This window comes from Chiloscyllium plagiosum, chromosome 12 (genome assembly GCF_004010195.1).
Source record: "Chiloscyllium plagiosum isolate BGI_BamShark_2017 chromosome 12, ASM401019v2, whole genome shotgun sequence".
Lineage (NCBI taxonomy): Eukaryota > Metazoa > Chordata > Chondrichthyes > Orectolobiformes > Hemiscylliidae > Chiloscyllium > Chiloscyllium plagiosum.
In genome coordinates this window covers 14,875,274-14,900,509 of record NC_057721.1, presented here as the reverse complement: position 1 = coordinate 14,900,509, position 25,236 = coordinate 14,875,274, and the positions used below count along the sequence as shown (strand labels likewise).

At 41.1% G+C, this 25,236-nt stretch overlaps 1 protein-coding gene across 2 annotated transcripts in view; it reads left to right on the top strand.

The window, feature by feature from the left end:
- The window catches only part of map3k15 (mitogen-activated protein kinase kinase kinase 15), a 137,445-nt gene that overhangs the window by 67,616 nt on the left and 44,593 nt on the right, over positions 1 to 25,236 (top strand). For both annotated transcript variants that reach the window (XM_043700555.1, XM_043700556.1), the window contains 7 exons: positions 104 to 254; positions 3,526 to 3,633; positions 6,429 to 6,478; positions 10,588 to 10,683; positions 12,419 to 12,503; positions 14,199 to 14,332; positions 18,372 to 18,499. In XM_043700555.1, coding sequence (XP_043556490.1) covers positions 104 to 254; positions 3,526 to 3,633; positions 6,429 to 6,478; positions 10,588 to 10,683; positions 12,419 to 12,503; positions 14,199 to 14,332; positions 18,372 to 18,499 — 752 coding nt within the window. The remainder of the gene's footprint in view (positions 1 to 103; positions 255 to 3,525; positions 3,634 to 6,428; positions 6,479 to 10,587; positions 10,684 to 12,418; positions 12,504 to 14,198; positions 14,333 to 18,371; positions 18,500 to 25,236) is intronic.

The following is a 25,236-nucleotide window of genomic DNA, read 5'->3' as shown; positions in this document are numbered from 1 at the left end:
GACTGCTCGTGAATTGTATGCCTTAGGTTCATTTCAAACGAAATATGGAGTCTACTTTGAAAGAGCGTAAAAGCAGAGCTATCCTCTCTACCTTTTTTTTCAGGTACATGAAGTCATTAGTTCAGAACCTGATCTTGTTGCAGCAATTCCAGAAAATCAACAGTGATCATTCCCCAAAACAGGAATGTCTCAATTTCTGGATGGATATCATTGTGGAAGCAACAAGGACCAATATCTGTGGATTACGTTTTCCAGTAGGAGATTTCTGTTTGTCTTTTACCAATTTTCTCCCCTTCAGCTGTGTGGGTGGGGATTTTGTCTATTAACAGTGTTAGCAGCAATAGTAACTGTTTTACAAATCCCCCATTAGTGGTGTGTTAACCCAAGCAGCATGTATTGATCCTGTGATCAGCTCTCAGAAAAGTGACTTGTTTATCATCTGACATCTGCATGTGCATTTTTCAGAAGTAGACACTGGATAGCAATCAGGAACTAGAAATCTTTATATTTCTTCCTTAACCAGAGGACACTGAAGTCAATTAGAGTGACTTACCAGTGCCTCAGAATTTCCTTAACATTCCCCAACCTCCCTCAACTCCCATTTTATAAATTTTAGACTGACTTTACCTTCACATTGTCCCACCATTTTTATTTTTAAGATGTCTTCTAAAGTTGCATCTGACCTTCAGGGAGGTGACAGAGGATTAGGCTACTTTAACTTAAATTATTGTTCTTCACAATAATTCACAACTGCTTAGTGATATACTATCATTCAGATTTCCTATCCTTATGAAGAAGCCGTTTGGCTTACATTCTGCCCCATCCATTGACAATGCAAGGTGATGTCAGATACTTATTGGAGGTAACTTGGACTTCATGACATAGTTATGATTGGAAATGCAAAGTTAGCAGGCGGCTGATTTTATATTGCCTGCTTTAGACGCTCACGGCCAAACAGAGCCCCATGATGTGTTGCTCTAGTTCTCTTAAGGGTTGCCCATTACCTTCCTCCTTCAAGTTTTGTTCCCAACCAGGCAGGCAGGCAGCCAACTTGCCCCTGAACTTCTGCTCGTGCTCCATCATGGAGGTGCACAGGTTATTATGAGGTGGTTCCACAGCCATTTTCCCTATTCACAGGGGTTTAGAGAAGATCAGAATAGACACTGGCTCTCTCAGCAACAAGTATTTTTTTGTAAAGATCTCATTGGCTTTCAGGATTTATATAATCTAAATCTAATAACACCATAAATAATAAGTCATAAATGAGAAAAACAAAATAAGGGAAGTGTTTTTAGCTTATGCCATCAATGAGATCTTTTGTTTTATCTCCTTTTATGATTTCAGGACAGTCCAAATCGGTTTACAGCCAGTTGGGTATACCTAGAAGTGAAATTACTGTTGTAATGCAGGGAATTTAATGGACACTTTATAATCATTAAAGTCTTCAAAACTGATCAGAATCTGTCTGAATGAAGGAATAACCTTGGCAAACATCAGGAATATTTCCTCTGTTCTTCTTTGAATGGTTCCTGTGAATTTTTAACAGCCACCTAAATGGGAAAACAGGAGTTTTGTTTAATATGTCTCCTGAGAGACAGCACCACTGATGGTTCAGCATATCTCATGACTGCACTGAAATCTCAATCTAAGTTTTGTGTGTTGTCTCTGCTGGGGTGGAATGGAGTTAGAACATAGAACATAGAACAATACTGCGCAGAACAGGCCCTTCAGCCCTCAATGTTGCGCCGACCTGTGAACTGTTCTCAGCTCGTCCCTACACTATCCCATCAAGATCCATGTGCTTATCTAAGGATTGTTTAAATCTTCCTAATGTGGCTGAGTTAACTACATTGGCAGGCAGGACATTCCACGCCCTTACCACTCTTCTGAGTAAAGAACCTGCCTCTGATATCTGTCTTAAATCTGTCACCCCTCAATTTGTGGCTATGCCCCCTCATACAAGCTGACGTCATCATCCTACTAAAGAGACTTTCACTGTCTACCCTATCTAATTCTCTGATCATCTTGTATGGCTCTATCAAATCCCCTTTGTGGTTTGTGGTGTTTAAGCCTGTGACCCATTGATTGATCCGAATTGCCACTCAACGTACAGGATTTATGCAGGCTCTTTTCCATCTATTTTATTTCTCCAGCCCAGGATTTTAAAGGACAAATGTGAGGAAATTGCAGATGCTTCCAAAGTGCATTCAGTTTAGGAAATTGTCCATTCAGATCATAGCCAAATCATTCAGGAGATAGGCTAGAAAAATGTCTTCATGCAAAGATTATGTGGACCTTTGTTTTACAAAAACACCAGCAGAAATTGAATATTGATTGATGGATTTTTTTTTGTCTTGAACATGGAATTGATAAACATGAAAGGATTTAAGATGTAAAACAGCCATACTCTCAGTGAATAAGGAAACAGGTTTGAAAGACTGAATGACTATTCCTATACACTGATCCTGATATGAGGAATGCAGTAAATCATCCCAAAATCCACCTGCAAAATGGAAACTATCCTGACCCCTGGAAATGGGCTTAATTCTAAGTTGCATGCAGGGATTGAGAAGTGCTCCTGCTGTGCTAGAAACCCGTGTCACACAGTTTTCTTCTCTCAGAATTGGAACAGTTCCTGTAGTTAGCTCTGTACAAAGATATGTAGGTGCGTGATGATGTTTGCGTAATACATTTTGTTTATTTTTTTAATGGGACATGGCATCATTGACAGTGCCATCATTTATTGCCGCTCTCTCTCGAACTGTGTGGCTTGTTAGGCCATTTCTGAGGGCAGTTAAGAGTCAACCACGCTGCTGTGGGCCTGAAGATCCATGTAAGCCTGACTGATTAAGGACAGCAGGTTTATTTTCCTAAAGAATATTAGTGAGCTAGATAGGTTTTTACAAGAACTAATGGTAGTTGCTATTAAGAGATTTATATTGCAGTTTTGTTCACTGAATTTAAATTCCACCAGCTGATATTATGGAAATGAGCCTCTGTCCCCAGAGCATCAGTTGAAGCCTTCAAATTACTTGTCCAGTGACAATATCACAATATAACTGCCTCTCTGTGTCTCTGACAAAGAGAGAGGAATTATTTCAAGCATAATCTCAACTAGCCCAGTTGTGTTAAAAACATAAATCAAAGATCTTTAAAGTACTCTATTGCAATTGCGCTTGGATATATTGTTTAATTTATTTATTATGCATTTAAGCATTATTCTTACTCTAACCATATCAGACTTGGTTCATTTGGGAATCAAAATTAAATGTATTTAGCAAAAGTAATAATTTGAAACGTACTTCTGTGTTGACATTATGATGTGTAATAATACTAATTAATGTCTTAATTGTGTGTAATTCATCTGGATCTGTTCACAGTAAATAGTTCCATTAAAACAGTAGAGAATTTGATCAAGTGTCTTTGATATCACACATTGCAAATGTAACCGAAGATGTGCAAGTGTTAAATGATGACTGTTTTGTTCACACTTTCAGGGTAATGGGTTCTTCTGTTCTATCTTAGGTTTTGATTCTTGAACCAACAAATGTCTACCAGCCATCTTATGTTTCCATAAACAGTGAAGCAGATGAGAAAACCGTTTCCATTTGGCATGTCTCATCAGAGGAAATGGTGCGATTGGGAGAAATCAGACCTTTCATTTCATTTTTAATTTATTGTGAATGCTTCTCTGCTGATTGTTGTCTGACACTTACAAACCAAAGAAATCTGTGGTTCACTTGCCTGATTTTATCCATGGCATTACTGGAGTTCGCCTCAGCACCCCAGCTTAAGCAGAATTCCAAAATTCAGCCAATATTGGAAACAAATGGCCAGATTATAGATGCATCACTGGTGATTTGAGGGCAAATTCACAAAAGCTTATCAGAAATATTACTGATCTTAAACAAGATGGGAAATATACATGTCAGAGAAAGAAAGGTTTGGACTTTGACACCATGAGGCCTCCTCAGCCCCACCTTGATAAAACAGATAGTGAAAAGTCGTCATCTAATTCAGACATAAGAGAGGCCATTTAGCTAAAGTATTGAAGATAACCATAGAACTATACTCAATCAGTATCTTCAGGAGAGGGGAACAGATAATTGAAAAGAAGCAAACAGGCATTAAAGGAGATGAGGGATTCGTTGAAAAGTGTTTTTGTATTTCAGCCCTGATGAGTGCAGTTTGAAAGACATTTGAAGCTGAACCTTTTTAGCAGTATTTAAGTCCTGTACTGCGAAGCAACTATTAATAATCAAAAGCAAGATATAACAGATGCTGGAAACCTGTAATAAAAAGAAAAGAAAATGCTGGAAACAGAAAAAGTCCATGAAAACCACACATTGTTGCACAGATGACAACAGAAGATGGCTAGTATGAAACCCTTGTAATGACTCTCTGGAACTTTAAAGGCCATTATTGCTGTCTCTCATATCGGAAAGAATTCTAAATCATGCTCCAGGAGTGTGTTGCCCATTGTAGAGAGATGTTGACACTTAATTTCAATGGACTTCCAGGTTAATGTTCTAGGTGAGAAATTCAAATCCATGGCAGCTGATAGAATTCAAATTGAATTGATGAACCTGGAATATAATACTTGTTTCAGAAGTAGTGAACAGAAAGGCATCATGCTTAGGGAAGGAAACCTACATTTCTTACCTACTCTGGCCTACATGTTACTCCAGACGCATAGCAACATGTTCAACTCCTAACTGCCCTTTAAAATGGTCTGAGGCCTTGTGGTCCAAGGGCACTTGATGATGGACAGCAAATGCTGGCCTTGCCGGTAACATCCACATCCTGTGAAAGAACAAAACAAAAGTTGTGCTTTGCCTTTCAAAATAAATTTATAGTTCCGGTTGTAGATTGTGCCAATTCAGATGCAACTTACAGTTGCTTTATCTACTTATTTGTTCTGAGGACTCTAAGATCAGTTACAGACATTTATGCTCTAAACTAAATGCCCAAAATTTGGGTTACTCATATCATTGTTTAAAAGGGTCACTCGATCCAACACGTTTACTTTATTTCTCTTTGCAGATGCTGCCAGGCCTGCTGAGCCTTCCCCACAATTTTTCTCTTTGGGTTCTGATTTACAGTGTCCGCAGTGCTTTTGGTTTTTAATGAAAGGATTAGATTTGGTCCAGATTGACAAGATATTTGAGATAGAATGATTAAGGAAGATCAGGAGACATGAGTGTACCATGGAGAGGTGTAGATCTAGAATTGCTGTCAGAAGGTGGTTCTTTTGGTAGAATGTCATTGATCCAAGGGACAAACTGACAACTTTTGCAGTGAGTGTAACTTTGCGATAGCATTTAAAAGAGAACTGGAGGCACTCCTGATTGTGGTTGACTACATACAGAAGGCGAGGAATTTTGATGAGCACATGCTTTCCAGTCACCATTTTCTCCTGGAATGTATTAAACTACCTTTTTAGGAGTAATTGAAGAACTTCTCTAAGTGTGTTCCCAAATTGAGCTTAGATTATTTTTCCATATGTGGGGCACTTAGGATCAATGCAGGTCATGTATTTTAAGGAGATAAATAAGATATGTGGTGAGAGATACATAGATACACTTGAGAATGTTCAAGAATTTTAAGCATGTATTGTCCTATTTCTTGAAGAATGATGGATAAACCAGCCATTTCTTGTCATACATTGTTAATATGATAATGTTTACTCCATACTTGACTAAGTATGTTGCAACATAATACGAATCACTTTATACCTCCACACTAGACTGTCAGCAAACTGCAGAGATATCTTTTATAAATGTTATTTGTTGGCAGTACTACAGTTGTTAACTTAAGGGAGAAAAACTAACCAAATCTGTAAAGAATTAAGATCCTTGATTTGCTCAGGTCAAAATACAGAATTTCCAGAATTCAAACAGCAGCTTTTCCATTCATTGATTGTCATTTACATTGGCAAGGTATTCAGATTAATACCGTAGATACACCACACACACACACACACACACGTACAATCATATTGGACTTATGTTAATCCTACATTGTATACACATTATTTGTATGGCTTTCGCTCAGACCTGAGGTGGCTAAGTGACAAATAAATGCCCAGTCTGTGCTTAGTCTAGTCTCTGTCTCCAATTTTACTGTTAATACTGGACTGGATTCACACCTTACCAAGTTTGTTGGAGTATACTCTAAACGTGACAGTGAGAGATTACTGATCCAGTCAGGTATGGGTAAGAAAATGTTAAACTCTTGTATTCAGACTACAAAAATTTAGGTGCAACTTTTTTCATTTGTTATGGTTTTTTCTTAATGACTAAAATGCTTAGTCATAGCAGGCACTTCATATTTAGCAACATTAAAAGAATAGGACATGACATCATTAATGCATTCAATATTATTAATTGTTGGTATAATCCTTGTATCTGTCATTATCTTTTCAACAGAAGGGAATTCATGAGTGGAATTTTACATCCTCATCCATTAAAGGTATAAGGTGAGAATGTGTAACAACGTGTATATTGTATAAAGCAAAAATCGGGCTGTATCCCTTCATTAAAATGTAAATGTAAACTCGTGAATATTTGAGTAAGTATGTGCATTTCCTAGCCCACTCCATTTGGCTTACATCTGACAGTCTTATCTAAATCAGAAAATCTTGCTTAAATTGGTAGATGGCAATTGTGGCTAATCCTGCCAATTAGGTTCAGTTGGGTTTTCCATTAACTTTTTTGATTGAGTTAAATTTCCCCTTATAATCTGTTTAAATCAGAATAAAATACAACTATTTTCTTGCAAAACACACTAAATCTGAGCAATGTGTTGTTCTATTGTGGAATAAAGTTCATTTTGCGATGTTTTGATGAGCAAAAAATAGGGGGTTTTTTTCTGCTCCATTGTTTAAACAAGACTTGGAGGTTTACTTGGCTGGGAAATGGATATCTCCTTTTAATATTTGAGCTTTTAAAATGATATTTCCTTCTAAAAGATCTTCTGTGTCTGGGCTCACAGATGTTAGTGTGCAAATTGAAGATGGTTTACTGATTTGGCATAGCAACAACAGTACCATGAATTTCATAAGCTCAGGTTACCAGAGAGCCCTTTTTTGCTTTCTGTTGTTTGCCACAGTTGTGATAGTATTAACTTATGTCACCTTACAAGTTCAGAGAGAAACCTGGATAGTCCGGGCCCTGTGTGATGGCCAGTAGTCGATGTGATCTGCAGCAAAAGGTTGTAACTATGTAAAAAGGATCTGCAGGTGATGGTGTAGGATTACATATCCAGCGGACTAAATTAGATGTACAAAGAGCCTTGTGATTTTAACTCCAATGAGAACAGTGCACTCTAAAATGGGGTAAAATGATAGGAACAAAAACCAAAATTGTTGGAAAAGCTCAGCAAGTTTGGCAGCATCTGTAGAGAGTAATCAGTGCTAATGTTTCGGGTCTGGTGATCCTTTTTCGGAACTGATGGTACCTCAGAAAAGGTTGATTTTATACTGAAAACAGGGTGGATGGAGGGGGTAAGGATTAAACAATTGGTGGTGATAGAGCCCAAAGAGAGAAAAACAGTTGGACAGACAAAGGGTTGGTTTCAGGTCAGCCTAAGAGAATGAAGAGCTGCTAATGGGGACTGTTAGTGGCTCCCAATCAATTGTGTGTAATAGCAGACCATGTGATAACAGGCCTGGTTTTTTTGGAGAACATGAGGAAAGTTGAACTTGATATTGAATCCAGAAAGCAGTAGAGTTCCCAAGTGGAAAATGAGGTGCTGTTCTTCGAACTTCTGCTGGAGCTGCTGCAGTAAGCCTGAGATGGAGATGTTGGCCAGGGGAGCATGGTGATGGGGCAGGCAACTTAAAGTTCTGTGCCTTTTTTGCAGGCAGAACATGGGTGTTCAGCGAAGTGGACACCCAGTCTATGCTTCATTTCCCCAATGTAGAGGAGCTGAAAAATGTGTTGCTGGAAAAGCGCAGCAGGTCAGGCAGCATCCAAGGAGCAGGACATTTTGGGCATAAGCCCTTCTTCAGGATGCCCGAAACGTCGATTCTCCTGCTCCTTGGATGCTTGCCTGACCTGCTGCGCTTTTCCAGCAACACATTTTTCAGCTCTGATCTCCAGCATCTGCAGTCCTCACTTTCTCCCAATGTAGAGGAGACCACATTGTGAGCTGCAAATGCAGCAGTCTAATTGTGAGGAGTGCAGGTAAAGCGCTGCTTCGTCTGGAAGGTATGTTGAGGCCCTTTGCTATGAAGGAGAGGGTAAATTGGCAGGCGTTACACCTTCGGCAGTTCCAAAAGTGCAGGTGCCATGGGAATGATGGGGGAGGTGTTGGGAGTGAAGAAGGAGTGAACCAGAGTATCCTGGAGAGCATGGTCCCTGTGAAATGCTGACAAGAGAGGGAAAAGGAGTATGTGTCTGGTAATGGCATCCTGTTGGAGATGACAGAAATGGTGACTAATGATCCTCTGGATGTGCATGGGAAGGTAGATGAGAACAAAGGGGACCCTTTTGCAGTTGTGGAAGGGGAGAGAGGAGGCTGACCTGCAGGAGATAGATCAGAATCAGCTGAGGGCCCTGATAACAACAGTGCTGGGAAATCCTCAGCTAAGGAAGAAGGTGAACATTTGTCAAAGTTGTCATCATTAGAACAGATGAGATGGAGGAACTGAGAGACTGGGATAGAGTCTTTACAGGAAGCAGGGTGTAAGGATGTATACTCAAGGTAACTGTGGGAGTCGGTGGGTTTATAGTGGATATTAGTGGCCAGTCTATCTCCAGAAATGGAAACAGAAATGTCGAGGAAGGGAAGGGAGGAGTCAGAGATGGGCCGGGTGAAGGTCAGAGTGGGGTGGAAATTAGAAGCGAAATTGATAAACCTTTTCAATTCCAGATGAGAGAGGGAAACAGCACTGATGATATTATCATTATTAGATTAGATTACATTACATTAAAGTGTGGAAACAGGCCCTTCAGCCCAACAAGTCCACACTGACCCGCCGAAGCGCAACCCACCAATACCCCTACATTTGCCCCTTACCTAACACTACGGGCAATTTAGCATGGCCAATTCACCTTACCTGCACATCTTTGGACTGTGGGACGAAACCAGAGCACCCGGAGGAAACCCAAGCAGACACGGGGAGAACGTGCAAATTCCACACAGTCAGTCGCCTGAGGCGGGAATTGAACCCAGGTCTCTGGCGCTGTGAGGCAACAGTGCTAACCACTGTGCCACCGTGCCGCCCACAAATATACCAGAGAAAGAGTTGTGGGTGGGGGCAGGAAATCTGTGTGTAAATCTCCTTTTAATTCCTAATTGTCCTTGTTGTCCTGTCACTACCTTTTTCCTATTTATATACTTTTATAGATAAATTGAATTCATTTCTATATGGTCTACCATTTTTATTTGTTTCTTTCCTCCTCTTGTTTCTGTTTTCATTGCTGTCTGAACTTCCTTTGTTCAAATTGATTTCCACTTGTAAGATTTACCTGGTAACTATCATTTGCATTCACCTTCTGCTTCAGTTGATTCTGCCTTTTTGATCACTTAGCAAGGTCCTGATTTATTTTAACCAGCCTTTTCCCATCATGAGGATGCACCTCAACGGTAACCAACTGCCTGTTCTTTAAAGACAGGCCAATGTTCCAATATTACTTGCTCTATCAATCTTAGATTTTAGGTTACTTGGAACATGCCCATTAACCCCTATCCAGATCAATTAGCAAACTCTTTATGTTGACTCATCTCACACTCACGGTACATATGTCAGATATTGTGCTTAGTCTCCAACAGTCTTGGATCTTTTGAGAGTATGAGTCGAAAAATGTGGCGCTGGAAAAGCACAGCTGGCCAGGCAGCATCCAGGAAGCAGGGAAGTTGATGTTTTGGGTGTGAGCTCATGCTGTAAACATTGACTCTCCTACTCCTTGGATGCTGCCTGACTGGCTGTGCTTTTCCAGTGCCACACATTTTGGCTCTGATCTCCAGCATCTGCATTCCTTACTCCCTCCTCTCGAGAGAGTATGGCTGACTGCTATCTGGCTGTTAATCTCCAGCCCATTGTCAGATATAGTAGTCTAACAGAACTGTAGCAAACTGTTATCTACCATTTGTAAGAAAGGTTATGTCTGTCCTTGCTACCACTCCTTCAGCTTCTCAGTAACAAAAAAAGACTTACATTTACATAGCACCTTTCAGAATGTCCACAAAGCATTCTACAGACCATGAACTTTTCATGAAGGATTGGCACTTCTATAATGTAGGAGAAAGTGAGGTCTGCAGATGCTGGAGATCAGAGCTGAAAATGTGGGGAGGTGTTGGGAGTGAAGAAGGAGTGAACCAGAGTATCCTGGAGAGCATGGTCCCTGTGAAATGCTGAATAAGCCTGAAGAAGGGCTTATGCCCGAAACGTCGATTCTCCTGTTCCCTGGATGCTGCCTGACCTGCTGCGCTTTTCCAGCAACACATTTTCACTTCTATAACGTAGGATGACAAAATTTCGAACTGTGTGTTTGAACAACAGCTCTCCTCGTACTCCTCAGTTTGAATGTCCCTGCCATTAATGCTGCTCCTAATGGGTATTCCTCTCCCTGGCCATTCCAGCATATCGAAACATGATGAGCGTTGCTGCTTCTTATACGTCCATGACAACTCTGATGATTTTCAGATCTCCTTCTCCACAGAAGCTCAGTGCAGCAGGTGAGATGTCAGTAGTTAACTTGTTACTGTCCAGGTTACTTGTGAGAATGACGTATTGCTTGTATTTTATATTACTTCTTTTCCATATTGTTGTGGTTGATTATTAAAGGCTTATGATTTCTTCAGTGGACAGTGATGCAAGAGAAATGATAAGTGATTAAGACCTTGTGCAATGGTGTAAAATAGCTAATAGTGGATCAGTTGTCATTTATACATGTCTCCTCATCTTTATTTGGAAGTAGATATGGGGAAATATGTAAGGTAGAGGTTACTTAAGAAAACACCCTCACATTTCATGATGCTTCCAAGTGTTAAGCCATCCACAAATTTTAAGATTGTGATCCACACCCAACTCTACGTCATTAATACAGATCAAGAAAAGCAGTGTCTCCAATGCCAGTCCCTGGGGAATCCTGTTATTATTTTAATTGATTTCCAGGCTGAGGGGGGTCGCTGGCTGGGCCAACATTTGTTACCCATCTCTAACTGCCCAGAGGGCAGTTTAGGATCAACCACATTACTGTGGATCTGGAGTTTCATGTAGACCAGACCAGGTAAAGATGGCAGTTTCCTTCCCTAAAGGACCTGAAATAATCCAGATAGGTTTATCCTGACAATAGACCATGATTTCATGGTCATTATTAGACTTGTAATTCCAGATTATTACTGAACTCAAATTCCACCATCTGCTTTGTAGGATTTAAACCCAGGTCCTCAGAACATTACCTGGGTACCAGCGATAATACCACGAGGACATCCCCTCCCATCTGAAAAGCAACCATTCACTATGGCTCTCTATTTCCTGACACTCAAATCATTGTCATATCCAGACACTGTTCCTTTTATTTCATTAAATCATGAGATTTAACTTTGCTGACAGGCATGCTATTTGGCAGTTTACGATATCCCTTCTGGAAGTCCGTGTGCCATGCCAACCTCTTGTAGCCTCAAAAGAAAAGTTGAAATCGTTAAACACAATTTGCCTTTAACAAATCCCTGCTTTTTGTTTTCTATTTATTGCTTAATTGTCCAAGTGACTATTAATTTTGTCCCGGATTATCTTTTCTGAAACCTTTCTCACCACTGAGATTAAATTGACTAGCCTGCAGTCATTGCGATATCATTATCTTTTGAACAAGGATGTAATACCCGCAAATCTCCAGTTCCTATTTAGTCATCAGCCTTTTGAGTAGAGTCTCCATTATTGCCACAATATCATATTCTCTGGCCTCTATCAGTGCCTGCAGCCTTTATCACAATTGGTACTTGCATTGTAAATGTAATTTAAATTTGATTGCATTCCCTCTTACTCTGGCCCCTCTAATGCATTCCGTCTCTCCTAGTCCTTTTTGCAATTCCTTTTGCCTTTCTAGTGTTACTTCCTGATTGCTATCCCTCTGGCAAGTGAGTTTCAACCTCCAACAGGATGAGCGATTTGCTTCGTAAAGATGTTGTCCCAGACCTGCTAAGAAATTCCGTCCTGCCTGTACAGGTCCCACCATTCCAAATAAATCAATTTCCAGAAACCTGCCACTCGACCTGCCATCTCTCCAGCATTGATTCACTTATTTTCACGCACCTTTTGTTGGAGTGACTGCTGGAATGTGCCAGCATTCCTGTGAGTTTTCATAGCCTCCATATTGTTATTGTTGCTTTGAACTACATCTGCTGCACGTTTGGGAGCTTTTGGATTCTCTGTCACTGACCTTGAATTGTTTGGTAACCCGTCTTCTAGGTTTAGTTGCTTGGTAAAAGAAATGAATGATGAAGCAGCCAGTGCTGGGGAGCTGGAGGGTGACACTGATGGAGACACACTGGAGGTATGATGGTAAACAGTCCTTCACAGCAACTGCAAGTCTGTGGCTATCTCTTGAAATGGGTCAACTTTATGCATGGTTCTGTTCGAGAATCAGTAAAATTGCATGCATGGCTCTGTTCAGGTATCCATAATCCAGAGATCTGTATATAGCGCTGTACGCAAAATATAGCATGGCATTTCAAATAGGTTAAGCTTTTGCCCACTCAAATCATATGGAGCATTTTCTACACTGTTGTAATAGGGGACAGCATTATGTCATTGCTTGACCTTTCCTTAAAGCTTTATAAGATGGAATTAGAGACAAGGTCACTCATTTACTTAGAGATGACCACGTGAGGTGATATTGACCTTCAGTCAGTGTTCAGAAAGAAAAGAAAATCAGACATAGGGTTGATCTTCCACTGCTTTATTATTTCTCGTCTTAATGCTTTGATTTGCCTCGATTATGTTTGCACGTGTAATAAGATACAATAAATTAGCTGTTGCAGTGCAGCTGGTAACAGAAACCTGTCTTGCTTTCTATTCTTTGTCTGACAAATTGTATGCTCCAAGTAAGGATAAGCTGAAACAGTGTCGAAAGGCCTGAAAATTAGTCCCATAACACTGGATCGCAATCTGAACTACTAATTTACTGAAAGCCCTATTTGTGATGGAATTTTGATTGATCATAAACGTACTGAGGGGATGATCTCCCAATTTACATGTTTGAAGTGTCTATCATTCTGGTCTGGGTGGTTCTCAGTGGTTGGTATCCCAGTAGAAAACAGCTAAGCCTTATGTGATAGATGTGAGATCTTTGTGGTTTGGGCTTGAACTCCCAGAATCTCTCAGATATTATAATCTGATTTGGACTCCTTCAAAGTGTCTTTGGAACTTTGTGATCTTGACAGGAGTTGCCACAGTTACACTGAATGGCTGTCGCTGTAGTGACACCACAATGTCCACTTGTCAGATGGAGATCTGAGAACCATCCCTGACCTCCAGATCCTGACCATGATTCCTTGCGTGGCCATAGTGGTTTCTGGCAGAAGGCATACAGCATGGGTTTGCAGGGCTAAAAATCTGCATCTGACCTTGCTGTATTTGTGAAAAGTTAATATATTTTTAATTCACTTGTGGGATTTGGGCATCACTGGCTGGCCAGCATTTATTGCCGGTCCCTAGTTCATCTTCAGAAGGTGGTTGGAAGTTACCTCCTTGAACCACTGTAGACCCACAATGACATTAGGGAGGGAATTCCAAGATTTTGACCCACACAATTTCCAATAAGGAAATGAAAAGCTGCATTTATAAAACACTTTTCGCAATCTTAGGATGTCATGAAGGATTTTATGGAGAATGATGTACTTTAAAATTACCTTTATTTTAATGTAGAAACAAGGCCATCCATTAGTGCAACGCAGATTCCCAGGGACAGCAATGTGTTGTTGGTGATAGCTGTAACAGGATTTCTGGTCGTCTTTGAGCATTGCTATGGGATCCTTTATTTCAGTCCGTATGAGTACTGTTACTTTGTACCATACCATTCTTATTCTAATGTCTGATTTGAAAGACGGCATGCCAGAGAGTATATCATTCACTCAGTACTGCAACAGCAGGTCAGCTTGGATTTTATGCTCAGGTCTTTGGAGCGGGACATGAACCCACTATTTAACATTCCACCAATGGCTGTGTTTTCCCTTCTCTCCCCTTGTAGTATGTATATGACTACGAAGAGTCTGAAGAAAGGGTGGTGTTAGGCAAAGGCAAATATGGAGTGGTGTATGCAGGACGGGACCTCAGCAATCAAGTAAGAATAGCAATTAAGGAAGTACCAGAGAAAGATGGCAGGTGAATATTGAATCACTCTGACTTTGCTTTCTGGAATGAAGACAATTGTAGACGTGTGTAAATAAAGTTTGCTGCATGTTTCTTACATCTGTCAAGGCTAATGATGACAACATTTCAAAAAGAGATTTAGTGTTCTTTTACTGCCATGTGAAGTGATTCATTCATTTCTGTCAGTTGAGAATGTCAACAAGTTCAGAACAATAGCATTGTGTATTATGTCAAAAGATAGGGGTGAATTTTATAGGCTTTTTAGACATAGCTTGAGTGACAGGAAGCCTGGCTAAATAACACAGGGATGAATTGAACAGCATGCCCAATATCTTCCCATCAACATGCTGTTTTGTCAGTGGCTAGAGCCATAGAGATGTACAGCACGGAAACAGACCCTTTGGTGCAACTTGTCCATGCCAACCAGAAATCCCAAACCAATCTAGTGCCACCTGCCAGCACCAGGCCCATATCCCTCCAAACCCTTCCTATTCATATACCCATCTAGATGCCTTTTAAATGTTGCATTGTATTAGCCTCCATCGCTTCCTCTGGCAGCTCATTCCACACACGCACCACCCTCTGCGTGAAAAAGTTGTCCCTCGGGTCCCTTTTACATCTTAACTCTCTCACCCTAAACCTATGTCCTCTAGTTCTGGACTCCCCCACCCCAGGGAAAAGACCTTGTCTATTTATCCTATCCACATCCCTCATGGTTTTGTAAACCTCTATAAGGTCACCCCTCAGCCTCCGACGCTCCAGGGAAAACAGCCCCAGCCTGTTCAGCCTCTCCCTGTAGCTCAAACCCTCCAACACTGGCAATATCCTTGTAAATCTTTTCTGAACCCTTTCAAGTTTCACAACATCTTTCCGATAGGAAGGAGACCAGAATTTCCTGCAATATTCCAACAGTGGCCTAACCAATGTCCTGAATAGCCGCAACATGACCTCCCAACTCTTGTACGCAGTACTCTCAAGATCCTGTTGTAATCTAAGGTAACCTTCTTCGCTGTCCACTACACCTCCAATTTTGGTGTCAGTGGTACAGTGGTTAGCACTGCTGCATCACAGCTCCAGAGACCCGGGTTCAATTCCCGCCTCAGGTGACTGACTATGTGGAGTTTGCACGTTCTCCCAGTGTCGGCGTGGGTTTCCTCCGGGTGCTCTGGTTTCCTCCCACAGTCCAAAAATGTGCAGGTCAGGTGAATTGGCCATGCTAAATTGCCCGTAGTGTTAGGTGCAGGGGTGAATGTAGGGGAATGGGTCTGGGTGGGTTACGCTTCGGCAGGTCGGTGTGGATTTGTTGGGCCGAAGGGCCTGTTTCCACACTGTAAGTAATCTAATCTAAAAAAAACTTACTAAATATACCTCTTATGCTCACATCCAGCACCGATCCTTGTGGCACTCCACTGGTCACAGGCCTCCAGTCTGAAAAACAACCCTCGACCACCACCCTTTGTCTTCTATCTTTGAGCCAGTTCTGTATCCAAAATGGCGAGTTCTCCCTGTATTCCATGAGACCTAACCTTGCTCATCAGCCTCCTATGGGGAACCTTGCTGGAATGCTAATAAATGCTCCTCTTCAACACTGATTTCTGTGTGTTAATCTGTCTTCAATTCATCGACTGTACTGCACAGGAACAGGCCGTTTGGTCCACGGTGTTGTGCTGAACATGGCGCCAAATTAAACTAAAACCTTCTGCCTGCCCTTGGTCCTTCCATTCCTGGCATATTCATGTGTTTATCTAAAAGCCTCTTAAACACCCCTATCATATCTGCCTCCACCACCACCCCCTGGCAGTGTTTTCCAGACTCCTATCACTCTGTGTAAAAAACTTGCCCCTCACATCTCCTTTGAACTTTCCCTCTCTCCAGTTAAGTACTTGGCCCTCTAGAATCAGAGATTTCACATCAGGTAAAAAGACTCTGACCATCAGCCCTCTCTCCTCATTTTATAGACTTCTGTTGAGTCTCCCCTCAGCCTCTGCTACTCCAGAGAAAACAACCTGGGTTTTTCTAGCCCCCCCCAAACGATACTTCGTACCCTCTAATCCAGGCAGCATCCTGGTAAATCCCTCCTGCACCCTCTTCAAAGCCTCCACATCCTTCCTGTTATGAAACAACCAGAATTGAACGCAATACTCTAATTGTGGCCTAACCAAAGTCTTATAAAGCTACAACATGACATCCTGACTCTTGTACTCATGCTAATACATTACCCCCACCGATATCATTCATTGCCTCCCAATATCATGAGCTCCTATCTTGTGCAAAGCCATTCATATCGCAGATTATTAAATGCCAAATGCAGTGCCCCTTTATCACTCAGCTTATTACATTCCCAAAGAACTCTAGTAAATGTAATTTTGCTTTCACAAGGCTACATTAACTCTGATTGCATTAAGGTTTTCTCAATGTCCTGTTATTTCTTCCTTAATCTTGGACCCTAGAATTTTCCCAACAGCAGATGTTAGGCTAACTGGCCGAGAGTTTTCCGCTTTCTGTCTCCTTCCCTTCTGGAAAAGTGGCATCACATTAGCAACTTTCCAGGCTCACTTGGACCCTTCTGGAATCTGCAAAATTCGGGAATATTTGGCCAATCCCTCCAATTCAATCCCTTGATGTGGACCAACATGTCCTGACCCCTGGTATTAATAATAGCTGTACTATTTCTGTATTATTATGGACCACTGGCCTTGATTTTCAGATGCCATATAGTCATTCCTGCAGAGTTCATGGGAATTGAAAATCAAGATCCTGTGGGAGGATCCCTAATCAGGATCTACTAACTAAAATGTGGTGAATCAAAGAATCCATACAGCGTGGAAGCAGGCCATTTGTTCCATCAAGTCCACACTAACCCTCCGAAGAGCATCGTACCCTGATTCATACCACTCCTACCCCATTCCTGTTGGCCTATCTTTACCAAGGCTAACCCACCTAGCCTGCACATCCCTAGAGGCTGTGGGCAATTTACCATGGCCAATCCACCTAATCTTTGGACTGTGGGAGGAAATTGGAGCACCCGGAGGAAACCCATGCAGACACTGGGAGGATGTGTGAACTCCTTAAAGACAGACGACCAAAGGTGGAATTGAACCCTTGTCCCTTGTACTGTGAGGCAGCAGTGCTAACCAGTGAGCCACTGAATTGCCTCAGTGCTCTTTACTAGCATCAGTGTGATCATCACTCCTCACAAAATCCATCCACTGTTTCAGGTAGCTCTGGGCACCTTGCCAATCTGTTAGGAAACTAACAACTGACAGCAAATTTGTAGGTACTGATATCCTCAACAAGGGGTGCAACTGGGATTAGGAGAGAAGCCCAGAGCTCCCAAAATTCCATTGTCACTTCCAAGATTTTCTGTCAAGTGTATGGGCAGGCACAACTATGTAACTGTTGGGTTATCCAATTGAAGCTAAATAGCAATAAGGCTAGCACGTCATCAGGCAAATTGTCAAAAATCAAGACTTTGGCATCACAGAACCTTAGGAATTTGTGACATTTCTACAACGAGGGTCACTAAGCTAGTTTGTTGGAATTTTAGAAATTTGATAATATGACCAAAGAAAGTAGAGAGATCACGAAAAATGTGAACATCTGCCTCTTCAGTGCAAGTCTGCTGACAGTGCTCAATTGCAGCAGGTTCTGCAGCCACTTGTTGCTCCTGCCAACCCCACAAAACCTAGAGACAGCAACCGGCAATTGATAAATAATGCTGACACATGGAATTTGAGTGCAGCCAGTGGTGCCTGGGAACTGGATAGGAGTTGGAGGGATAGCTCAAAGCTTGCACTGCATCCAACTCAGTGGGATTTCTGCTGCATGGAGGAAGCAAACTATAGAATGAATGTTACAAAATCCATCTTTTTAAAAAAATCGTTCCATTTCTGCATTGAAGTGATGCTGCCCCTGATCTGAAAGTGTTTGATGCTGGCAGGAACACCAAAGTTCTCCAGTAGCTGCATCAATCATAAAATTTGCACATTTCATGACTGACTAAAAGCTGGAGCCACTTAGTCTTTAGTAAATGTATTTTCTTTACTGCTAGGTACTCTCAGCCCCTTCATGAAGAGATTGCTCTGTACAAATGCCTTAAGCACCGCAATATTGTCCAGTATCTTGGTTCAGTTTCTGAAGATGGCTACATCAAGATTTTTATGGAGCAAGTGCCAGGAGGTAGGTCTATCAGAGCCCTCTTTTTATGCCGGCAATTCCAAGCTGTTATCGCATTGAATTTATTGGGTGTTAGCACAGCCAGCTGTCTGTCCACAGGTCTCCTACCATCAGTAGCAACCTTAAAGTCAATTGCTGCCTTCTTTGCAGTTGTAGTCAGATCAGAAAAAGTTCATTGAAAGCAGGCTTGGAGCTATGGAGAGACAAATGGATTTAGGTGCCCCTGAATGTTACATAAAAGTTAACACAGAGGTAATCAAAAGGAGAAAAATTGGCCTTTTTGTCTCAAGGTAATTGAAATACTAAGTTGAGAAGGTGACACTTTGACTGTACGGTTCCAATCTCGAGTATTTCACTCAGTTACACAAAGCACTGAGGGAGTGTTTTACCAGTCAACAGTATATGCATTGGAATTCAGGAGAGAGATTAAGTTTGCTTAACCATCTCCAGTGTACAGACTTCTCTCTCTTGAGCTGAGGCATATTTTGGATGTGTGTGAAACCCTCCGGGGAGAGAGTTACTCTTTACGATATTTGGATGAGGACAATTCAATCAAATTTATGCCATGCATTGTGAGAGTCATCACTGTAATTCACCAATTAAATGGCCAGCTGTCTTGTGTGAAGCACAAGTGATTCTGTTCCTGCCCCCAATGAAACGGGAAATTCCGGCCTTGGAGGTGGATCTTGTGCTTTTTGGATATTTCTGATGTTTTCACAATTGGGAAGGCTGTCCAAAATAACAAAACTCTGTACGTCAATATGCTTTCTTACTTTATTCCTACTGGGCAAGAGTTTAATAAGGTTACTTGTGTTCAAGGCTAAATTATGGATTTAATCATAATCAACTGACCTGCAAAACAGCAAGGAGGGTGAAGCCATTGTTATCTTTGTGGACATTGGATAAGATGCAAAATAACAGCAACAAAAATGGGGCTGAAATGATTTGCATCCAACAACCCAAAAGCATCTTCCTTTGTAGAGGTACTGCAACCAAGGACATCAATTTTGCTGAGGCTCCTTGATGCCACACTAGATCAAATGCGACTTTGATGTTAAGGGAAGTTGCTGTCCCTGGAATTCAACTCTTTGGTGTATGTTTAGATGAAGTCTATAATGAGATCAGGAGCTAAGTGGCCCTGGCAGAATCCAAGCTATGCATCTTTAAGCAGATTGTTGGAGAGTAAATGGCAAACTGTAGTTGAAGTCTTCTGTCTCTTGGCTGATAATTGCGAGTGAACTGACATCATTGCCTGGATTGGAGCTGCCCTGCTATTTGTGGACAGGACATATTTTCCACATTGTCGAAAATTTGTACTATATTCTGTGCATTATCCAGCAGTGAGGATCGAAGCTTGCAGGACAAACAGGTCATTTAGCAAACATTGGGGTCATTATTGTTCCGTGATACTGCATCAAATGCTCAGAATTCCCTAATAGCTGGAAGGTTTAGTTTGGCTTCGCACTGGACCAATGTAAAAATCCCATGAAACAGTATCTCTCCCTCCTCCATTGACATAAATCAATCTTATACCGATCACCACCCAATGCCCGTACATTCACTGTTCCTTTCAATTTATGTTTTCCCATTCATCGACAGACGAAGAAAAGTGACAGTGAAAAATGGGATAGTGATGGGATAGTGTTACAATGTGTTACTTTATCTGTGATTCCAGTAAGCACTAGAAATTTGATAGCATGACCATTTATTAACTTACACTGGGTAAACTATGTAGCTTTTCTGTTCCTGTCTCCAACACTGCCATGTGCTACAAACCCTGAGGCTTTGGTGGTGATTGGCACAAGTTCTTCAGCTCCCTGCTCTGACAACTGACAAACTCATAGTCAATAACTCTGGGAGTTGAAACTCATGGGGGCTTCAGCAGAGACTGCTGCTCCTGTGCAGAGGTAGACTTGGCCATTGACACACAAGGCAACATGCCAGCTATTGATTGAGGGGTTGATGGTGAGGTACGGATTGCAATGGCTTTCACCTGATGAAGGGGCAGCGCTCTGAAAGCTTGTGATTTCAAATAAACCTGTTGGACTATAATCTGGTGTCATGTGACTTCTGACTTTGTCCACCCCAGTCCACCAGCGGCACCTCCACATCATTGGTCAAACAGAGCAGAGATTAAAAATAACAGCACTGCAGAATATGCCACTACTGTCTGCTCATGCTCAGTCTTCAGAACTGTGAGTCAGCAGGTGAAAACCCAACTAATTGTCCACTGGACCTACTGTTGTGCGAGCTGATGAGTGATAAGCTAGCCTTATGAGAGTACCCTCAGAATGAATCACCTCCATTGTATACAAATCAAACAAAACCACAGTGGGGAACATGTCAGCCTGGCTCACATTATCGTGGGAGTGGCTGCATGTCAGATTCCTGGCAGTAGGAAAATGTCTAGTTACAGCTGGTTTCGCCAACAGAGCGAGCGTGGATTGTAGCTAATGGACAGCCTCTTTTTTGTTCTGGGGGTGGTTTAACTTACTATTGACTTGGAAAAAACCAACTGGGCATAGTGTAAAGCCGGCTGAAATTAACGATAAGTTGGCTTTACACTATCAGAGAAGATCAATTTCATTATACTTCAATCCATCCCTCCCCAGAGGTAGCATGGAGAATGTACGGAGAGTGAGGGAATACTATAGGGAAATCAAGGGGTGTAATCTGTTGTGTAAAACAACAATGCAAGTTGACATCAGACTTAAGGGTAAAGTTTTGCTTTAGTTACTACGCAAAGCATTGAAGCACTTATCTTTTAATCCAGGTGATCTAAAGAAAAATGTAAATTTCTCAGATAGAAAATCTATATATTAGTTTAATGAAATGGTTAACTACAGATTTACTGGTAAATTATTTCAGCATCATCTATGCGAATTAATACATCTCTCTGTCACTCAACGTCTATAGCAAACTCATCGATGATATTGGCAAATCCTGCTGAAACAATGCATCAGCCACAAAAATGTCAGCAGTTAACCTAAAACTTTGCCATGGAGTGATAGTTGGAAAAATGGATCTGATTGAAATAATTTCTTCCTTAACATTTGCTGTGAGAGCTGGCATGTGAGAATGTTCCATTGCTCAACATTGATACTTTCATTTTGATGAACAACGGAAAAGATCACTAAAAATACATGATTTGGAGGAGCTGGTTTTGGACTAGGGTGGACAAAGTTAAAAGTTATACAACACCAGGTTATAGTCCAAGAGGTTTATTTGGAAGCACTAGCTTTCGGAGTGCTGCTTCATCAGGTGGTTGTGGAGCAGGACATAGTGTGGAGCAGTTCACAACCAACTTCCAAGTAAACCTGTTGGACTATAATCTGGTGTTGCCTGATTTTTAACTAAAAATACAGGAGGAGTGTTATTCAAGGCATTCACTTAGTCCTTTGAGAGAGAGACACTGATAAACTATGTAAACTTTGATCTTATGGATTTCAGCATTACCAGCAGCACTTAATCAGCTGGAAGCCCATTGTCAGTTGTGGTCTATCTACTTTATTGACAGTTGCAAACAGACAGGAATGAAATTTGTCATCATTTTATCAGTATGTTGATCCCAAGTTCTAATTAACTTTGATTCTTGTTAAATTCCTCTGCCGCACACAGAATTAGCATGCTGTGAAGTTATCCGATTCCAGAAGGGATTGTCTGAGTGGGTTTTAGTTCACTCACATGTTACTATTCTGCTATTATTTTCCATTGCTCAGCCTAATATAGTTCCCACCTGCCCTGTTTCATCCTTTCTCTTCCTCTCCTTCTGTCAACATCTGTCACATTCCTGCTGCTTTAAAAAAAGGAAAACATAATCCTAAATAACTCCCAATCATGGCAATGCGATAAGTTTCAATGCTAGTATTTATTGTATGGAGGAACCTTGATTATCTAGCATTTGATTAACTGCATTTCAGATTATCCAAACAAGATTGCAAGATCCCGATGCTTGGCTAATTGTTAACCAGCATTCAATTAACGAAACAAAATACTCCCCACCCGTGTCCTTCGGATAATCAAGGTTCCTCTGTAATGTGAAAATGTTACTGAGGGAATAGCAAACTTCAGCTGTAGAGTCATAGATTCATAGAGCGTGGAAACAGACTCTTAAGTCCAACCAGTCCACGCTGATCATGTTACCAAACTAAACTCGTCCCACCTGCATGCATTTGGCCCATATCCCTCCAAACCTTTCCTGTTTATGTACTTATTCAAATGTCTTTTAAGTGTTGTTGCTGTACCTGCATCCATCACTTCTTCTGGCAGTTCATTCCACACTAATCACTCTGTGTGAAAAAGTGCTCTCCCTCATGTCCTTTTTAAATTTTTTCCCTCTCACCTTAAAAGCTTGCTCCCTTGTTTTGAAGTCTGCGACCTTAGGGACCAAACCTTTGCTATTCACCTTATCTATGCCCCTCATCTTGTTATAAACTTTTTATAAGGTCGCCCCTCAAACTCCTACACTCGAGTGAAAAAAGTCCCAACCTGCCCAGCCTAGTTTTATAATTCAAACCCTCTAGTCCCAATAACATCCTGGTAAATCTTTTCTGAACCTTCTGCACTTTAGTAATGTCCTTCCTATAACAGGACAACCAGAACCGTGCACAGTATTCCAGAAGAGACCTCACCAACATCCTGCACAACCTCAACATGATACCCCAATACCTATACTCAGAGGTTTGAGCATTGGAAGTAAGTGTGCTAAACACCTTTTTAACCACCCTGTCTACCTGTGACACAACTTTCAAAGAATTATGTGTTTGGAAGTTGTTTAGGTTTACAAGGGATATAGGAAGTATTTTCATGTCATTGACATTTGCAGCTGTTACCTTCTGGATCACTGATGCCTTCATAGTTTTACAGTCTGCTAATTCTGGGAGGGCCTCCAAGAAAATGTTAATAAATTAGCTCTAGAAAGTTACTTAAAGACGAGTTGAAATTGTGACTTGCATTGTGTACAGTCTCCACATCAACCCTTAGCCTATTTCCAAGTTCATTTGGAAAGGATGCATTAGTTTGAGTCTTCGATCAGTGACTAATCTGAAATAATCATGGGTTAGCCAAAGAGACACACAACAAACCAATTGGAGGAGAAATTGGAAATCAAGATTTGTGGGATGTATTAAAACAGAGGGAAGGGCAATGTTGTCAAGAAACTTTAACCTGGGCATTGAAAAGAATACAAGGAGTGATTTTAATTTATATAACACCTGCATGAGCCCAGAATGTCAAAGAAGGACTTGACGGCCCATGAAGTATTCTAAAGCAAAGTTGCTGTTGTAATATCAGAAACATGGCTAAAAAGCAATTACCAATGTGGTTTTCACCATGTTTTTCATATTGTATCAGTCTCCCATTTATTGGTATCTGCATTTAAAGCATGTCAAATACTAGGCTGAACTATTGACCTGAATGTAGTAATGAGTGCACCACTTCCACTATTAATGACAGGTCATTGAATTTCAACACAAATCAGTTGTTGGGTTAGCAAATAGAATGTGTGGTAAACATCCTGGGCAGAAGTTTCTTTGCCTGGGTGTTGATAACTGAAAACATATGGCTCAGTTACACTAGCACTGTTTTTGCTCTAGTCCTGTATAAGTAAGGTTCCATGACTGCTACACTGAAGAATGTGATGGATGAACTCCAACTGTCACATGCACCTTCTCCAAACAGTGAGCTCAGAATTTACATGCCTAGATGTGTCTAATTCTATCCTGTTCTGACCAGGTTGGAAGAGGGATTTAACTCCCCTCTTTTTAACTCCTGACAATCAGTAACAACAAATATTTTTAATTCTATATAGCATGTAGCTATATAAAATACAATTAAAATGCAGTTAAGTAGATAAAATGAATGTAAAAAGTAGTACGTAATTGAAAAAAAAGAAGGATTTTTAATATCTGTCAACCTAAGGAAAACAAAACAAAAACACACAGACAGACACAGCCACACACAGATACACATAGCCACACACAGGCAGTCCCAGACACACACAGACAGACACAGACAGACACAGCCACACACAGATACACATAGCCACACACAGACAGACACAGACACACACAGACTGACACAGCCACACACAGACAGACATACGCACGCAGAATAATAAACTTAAAAAGGAAGAATAAAGGTAATGCAGTTTAAAAGTCGTCTTGAAGTATTGAGGTGTTAGATCTTCAACCTGAAACCACCAATGCCTAGTTGTTGCAATATATCTTCAACACCAGCAAAGTTTAAAAAGTGGCAAAATTGATTTAAAGTTATATAAAGAATGGCCAGGGATTCAAATTGCTAACTTCCACAACAATGAGGAACAAAATGTGGCATTCTCACATTTTATTAAATTAAGTATCCAAAAAATTGAACAAAAAGGCTCCTTTATACATTAACTGAACAAAACTTCGATGTTGTGGCCATTACGGAGACATGGATAGAGCAGGGACAGGAATGGCTGTTGCAGGTTCCGGGATTCAGATGTTTCAGTAAGAACAGAGAAGATGGTAAAGAGGGGGAAGTGTGGCATTGTTGATCAGGGACAATATTACAGTTGTAGAAAGGATGTTTGGGGACTCGTTAAATGAGGGAGTATGGGCTGAGGTTAGAAACAGGAAAGGAGATGTCACCATGCTGGGAGTTTTCTATAGGCCTCCGAATAGTCCCAGAGATGTAGAGGAAAGGATAGCAAAGATGATTCTCGATAGGAGTGAGAGAGACAGGGTAGTTGTCATGGG